The 5,757-nt window shown below is 48.9% G+C and overlaps 1 protein-coding gene across 1 annotated transcript in view; it reads right to left on the reverse strand.

Moving 5' to 3' along the window:
• The window catches only part of PEX6 (peroxisomal biogenesis factor 6), an 18,908-nt gene that overhangs the window by 9,443 nt on the left and 3,708 nt on the right, over nucleotides 1-5,757 (reverse strand). Inside the window, exons 2-7 of the mRNA XM_010005017.1 lie at nucleotides 5,678-5,751; nucleotides 4,825-4,908; nucleotides 4,168-4,270; nucleotides 3,843-3,979; nucleotides 3,647-3,758; nucleotides 1-104 (exon numbers count right to left, since the gene is read on the reverse strand). Of these exons, the coding sequence (XP_010003319.1) occupies nucleotides 1-104; nucleotides 3,647-3,758; nucleotides 3,843-3,979; nucleotides 4,168-4,270; nucleotides 4,825-4,908; nucleotides 5,678-5,751 (614 nt within the window). The remainder of the gene's footprint in view (nucleotides 105-3,646; nucleotides 3,759-3,842; nucleotides 3,980-4,167; nucleotides 4,271-4,824; nucleotides 4,909-5,677; nucleotides 5,752-5,757) is intronic.

Consider the following 5,757-nt stretch of genomic DNA (forward strand, 5'->3'; position numbering starts at 1 on the left):
AGCAGGAGCACACATGGATGATACTGCTGGGCCTGGGCAAAGGCCATCTGTATTTTCTCCTCTGTGGCTCCACTGGTGTCACTGCACAAACTAACGCAATCAACCTGCAAGTCAAACCACACAACACACAGTTCACAGTGGTTGCAACATGGACAGCTGGGGGACCCAGGACAATGTTCAGCTCCACAAAGTTTTCTATGGGCAATTCACAGCCGAAAGGAGATCTAGGTGGCTGTTTCCCAGAGATCTAAATTTTCTCCTCTGTGGCTCCACTGGTGTCACTGCACAAACTAACGCAATCAACCTGCAAGTCAAACCACACAACACACAGTTCACAGTGGTTGCAACATGGACAGCTGGGGGACCCAGGACAATGTTCAGCTCCACAAAGTTTTCTATGGGCAATTCACAGCCGAAAGGAGATCTAGGTGGCTGTTTCCCAGAGATCTAAAATGGACACATTCAGGGCACATTCAAAATTGGTATGTTCAGGACACTCTGGTATGGAAAAACAGCAGTTTCTAGCTTCTCTGCAGGAGGTGAAAGGAGCAGGAGGGTGTTGTCTGAAAGAGCTGAGGCCAAGGGACCACATAAGTCAAAACAGTGGATGTCACAGCTCAGCAACCTAAGATAGAAAGGACCGGAGAGCTGTGGAAGAGGCCAAGACAGAGAGAACAGTGTGTCTCAGAGGAACAGTGCAAAGATCAGAGTGAGAGGCTCAGGAAAATGTTCAACCCAGTGCCACACAGGCTCAAAGTGCAAGAGGAAGGTAAAGGGGGAGCACAGGGGGGAGGAGGAAAGTTAGCCATGGCCAGAAGCCCAGACACTGTTTACAAAGCAAACACCTGATGAATTAATCCAAAAGGGAGAGGTAACCAGTGAGCCTTGAACAGCACCTTGAAAGCTGCTGGAAACAGGCAGTGCTGCCTCCTGGTGCTGCAAGATTGTGCTTCAAAAGGATAACTTGGAGCAGGGACAACGCTACATCCTCAAGAGCTGACATAAAAGGACCAGGACACAGAGCAGAGGAACTCCTGTGCTCCATAGGAAAAAAAAAAAACAGGAGTTAGGGTTGTGGCAGGCACGACCCAGTGGAAGCAGTATCTGTGTGCAGGTATAGAAGAGCAGAGAAAAAGGACAAAAAAATGCTGATCAAGTGGTAGAGATTACAGTGTAGAAGAATTAGCATGTCTTGGAAGGAGAGCAGGCAGAATAGTCAGGAGAAGGTGGAATGGTAATACAAGCATTGCAGTAAGTGAGAAAATGTAGGGGAGAGTGTAAAAGCTAGGATAGGAGAATAAGATGGATACTGAATACCTCTCGCTTCAATAGTAAGAGTGTTAGTCTTTAAAAGCAGTGCACAAAGCCAAAACCAGAGCCGTAGCCTTGCACATCACACTAGAACCTGAGGAGACCTGCCAGGAGTGCTAAAGTGCTCCCAAACACATCCTATACATGGGTCCAGCTCTTCTTTCTATCCGTCTTCTTCACAGTCCTTTCAGAGTTTCAGAAACTCTTCTAGGAAAGCCACCATGTAACAAAGGAAAACAGCAGTTTTAACAAGTCAGTAGAAATTGCCTTTGGTGCTAGACAGTCAGGGGCTAGACCTCATTTTGGCCATGAAGCCTCCCCAGTACAATCACAGCTGTAAGAAGATGGGAATGGCTGTACTGTTCCAGACTAAGAGATCATTTAAGCTCACTATTTTGTCTCCAAGCACAACCACAAGTGGCTTAAGAAAGAGCCAGATCATGGTAAACACACAGAACCTCCTCCCCTCACTACTCCTCCAAGCACCTACCACTCCTTCGAAAGGGATTTTCCCAGTCAGGTGTGGTTTCCTAACTGTAGACTTCTCCTCCAATTAAGTCTTACCTACAAAGAGCACCACCTCCTTTAACTTGCCTGTTCCCACTATCTTCACCTGACAGCCCCAGGCCTCATGCTGGCACAGAGAAAAGTAAACACTTTCCACAATCTGCTGACCATTCAATATCTTGTAAACCTCTATCAAACTCCTGAAGTTCTCTATTTTTCAATCTGAAGAGCTTGTTCAGCTGTTTGCCACACAGAAACTGACCTAGACCTCTGATCTTCTCCTCTGAATTTTCTAAGTTCAGCTTTATGCTTTTGTGATGCAGAACCAGAACTGTAAGAGACACGCCAGTTGTAGCAAGACACAGATCTGCACAGCAGCAGCACCTACTCTCAAGTTTGTTTCCTAAAATACCATCTGATTTTTGACATATGTGGAGAACAGAGCCCAAGCCTTCATGGAATTATTGACATAAAACCAAATTCTTTATACTGACTGCTGACAGTCAGCTTGAAACACATCATTTTCCACGTAAAACGAACTACAGTTGTGCTGGTTTGGTTCTGGCATGGTTTCGGTAGCAGGGGAGGGGCCCCAGGAGTGACCCCTGTAAAAAGCTACTTAAAGCTCTCCCAGCACAGGTAGCCAACACTGTTAGAAAGCAATGGATGCGCCTCCGCGATTATCATATAAAAGAACTGATATAAGACCTGAACACAGAGCAAGCAGGGGAGAAAGAGCCGTGCTGGAGAAGTGAAAGCAGTGCCCAGGGTGAAGATCTCGAGGTTGGTGCGGAAGAACGGGGAAGAAGGTGCTCAAGCGGAAGTTTCTCTGCGGCCCATGGTAAGAAGGCAGGCTGCCCCCTCATGGAGGAACGTGGTGAAACATTCCCTGAAGGCGCCAGGAAGGGGGGAATGTGAACTTGCAGCCCGTGGACTTGGTTTACGCAGCTGAGAAGGACCCCGGGCCAGGGGAGGTGGCTGTTCCCGAAGCCCCCGTGACTCTGTGGGAAGCCCAGGCTGGAGCAGCTCCGGACCTGGTGGGAAGGGCTGATGATGACAAGAGGTTCCTGGAGGACTCTCTGCCATGGGAGGGACCCGTGGGGAAGCAGGGCAGGACTGTAAGGAATCCTTCCTGAGGAGGCAGGAGCAGCAGGAACCCCCAGCCTGTGAAGTGACTCTAAACCCCATCCCTGTCCCCCTGTGCTGCTGGGGGGAAGGAGGGAGAGAAACGGGGAACCAAGGGATTTGGGCCCGGGGAAGAAGGGAGGGGTGGGGTAACATCTGCAAGCCTGGTCTGTGTGTTGTCTATGTCCTGTGTGTGTTTGATTAGCCTGGAATTAAATTGGTATTTTTCCCCAAGTTTAACCTGTTTTGCCCAGGACTGTAAATGGTAAGCGAACCCTCCTTGTCCTTGTCTCAACCCACGAGCTTCTAGCTGGCCTTTGTCCTTCCCACAACGTGGGGTTCAGGGGCGAAGGGATGAGTTGACTGAGCAGTGAGGTGGCTGGTTGTTTGTTGTCACGTTAGGCCCAAACCACAACGACAGTGTATTTTACTTGCCATTGTACTGCTCAGCCACTTGCTTGGTAACACCTTCAGGCAACTTTCTGAAGGTTTACAGGATGACTTCTGTTGTTAAAACTACATGGTGTGCCTCATTCACCTCCACAGCAGATGCAACACTTCCTCATCTTGGCTGCATCTTTCTAAAGGGTATGCTCGTGTCATGGTTGCAGCAGGGGTTTTGGTATGGCTAACATAAAAGAACATTTCCATAATTCCTTGTATGTTGTAAATCCACCAATAAACCGACCACAGAAGGAATTACCTTGAAGAGGTGGAGGTTGAGGCAGCTACACACAGCTCGGACAGCCACCAGTTTCCCACTGCCACTTGGCCCTGAGAGGAGAACGCTGCCAGTCCCGCCCAGTGCACTTGCCCTGTAACACAGAGGCAGTCCTCTTGGTGACCAGGGAGCAGGGTCTCAGCTCTCCTGTGGCTTGCTGGAAGGAATTCTAACTCACTGATTGCTCAGGTGAGGCCGAAGAGCATCACAGAGCTGCTTCACAACATCAGAAAGGCCAGCAGGAGACAAACTGCTCCAGAACTCGTGGCTGTTATAGGCTGGAGCAGATGGGACAGGACTGTTTGTTGAACCCACCTGTGAGGAAGGGAAAATAGCACTCTGTGGAACACTGTCTGAGAAAAGACAGGTACCAAGTGTCAAAGTCTGTTCTGAAATGTCATTTTTCAATGGCAGAAGACACAAGCCTACACAGGCACTTTTGTCACCCGCAGTGCAACCTCAGATCTCCTGTACACCCTGCCTGCTCTCCACTGGTATCTTACCAGATAAAGAGAGGTGTTCTGGGTATCCACCAGGTAACCCTCAGACTGCTCGCCTTCCACTGTACCTAAGATCTTCTTCACTTTGAAGTAAAGCTCCGGCCACCTAAGGGAAAAAACAAGCAATCTAAATTGTTGAGTCAAGATCTTGAAGGCAGGAACAAAACTGTTGCCAACAAGAAGACAACTGAAAGGCACAGGTAAGCAGTGATGCCCTTGCCCTCTCCCAGGACTCACATGGATCCTTTATGGACCCTGATGTACTGTCTGGCCAGACAGACCAACAGGACTGTCAACAGTTACAGCTTCTGCTAGTGGCTTCAATGCACAAGCAGGGCTGTGCTAACCATATTTTGTCTATCTAAGGGCTCAAGGCATTCTCTTTTCTGCCATTGCTTCATTCACTACAACTCTGCAGAGCTTCACCTGCAGCATATAAAACCTTGCAGTGCAGAGTCCTCTAGGCTGCAGCTACAGCCCTCCATAATCCAAAACAACACTTTCCTCTTCCCCCTACAATAATAAGTAAATAAGCTCTAATCTTCAGAGACAGATCAGAATGGAATAAACTCCTTTGTCTCAAGAGAATAAATAATGGAAAAGTGTATTTTTATCTTTCAGTACCCATGTAAAAGAGTCACAGGTTTTTTTGTCACATACCTTAGGAATTTGTCTGCGTTTACTTCTAAAAACTCTGCATGTCCAAACGTTGAGACACAAAGGATGTCTCCCTCCTGGACAAGCCTACAAGAAAAAAGCCAAAAACCAAGCAGGGAAACCAACCAGTAAGAAAAACTGTGGAAAAGCCAGTGGAAGAGAGTAAATCCTTCTCATCACCTGTCCTCCCTGTCCCACATCACACGTGTTTTTACAGAAAAGAATGTGGCTGTTCACACCAACTCAGTCCTTTCCTGTAAATAAAGCTGTGAACAGCCACTTAAAAGATTTAGCATGCACTGGATGGGAGTAGGTGCATTCAGACTACTACAGTGAGCCTTCTGGGAATGGTATAGAAGATTAATGCCATTAAAAATATTCTCTTCCAGAGAAAACAGCATCCAGATCCCTGGAACAGCCGAGTATAGCTCCAACAGAAAGCCTGGACAGCCAAACAAAAGAGGTTCCTTGGCAGGTGTCCTAAGAGAAGGTGGCAACACGTCTGGTTTCCCAATTGCTGGGCTCCATTAAAGGTGAAAACTGAAGTTAAGGACACGCTCCAGGGCGAAGATGTGCAGGCAGCAGCTGGAAGCCTTTAGAGCTGGATGGCAGCTCCCAAGGAAGGACACTGGAAGATCACTCCCGAAGGATGGGACGAGAGGTGTGCGGAAGCGAAGCACGCTCCCGAGAAGACTGTAACAAGCGGGTACTCTAAAACTACTCAGCACCAGCACTAAGGCGTCGATCACGCACACGACCCGCGCCGATCAGCCCCGGGTGCCACCCACGCAGCGCGGGGCGCAGCTCACGAGCACAGGCCGCCACCAGAAAGGCACCTCCTCCCAGCCCCGCTCACCGGGCTGCTCCGAAGTGCTGGTACAGGACCCTCCCGTAGCTTCCCCGGCTGCTGTAGGCGGGCGAGTAGACGATCTCCAG

This window comes from Chaetura pelagica, unplaced genomic scaffold, assembly GCF_000747805.2.
Source record: "Chaetura pelagica isolate M959 unplaced genomic scaffold, ChaPel_1.0 scaffold8, whole genome shotgun sequence".
In the NCBI taxonomy this organism is placed as follows: Eukaryota; Metazoa; Chordata; class Aves; order Apodiformes; family Apodidae; genus Chaetura; species Chaetura pelagica.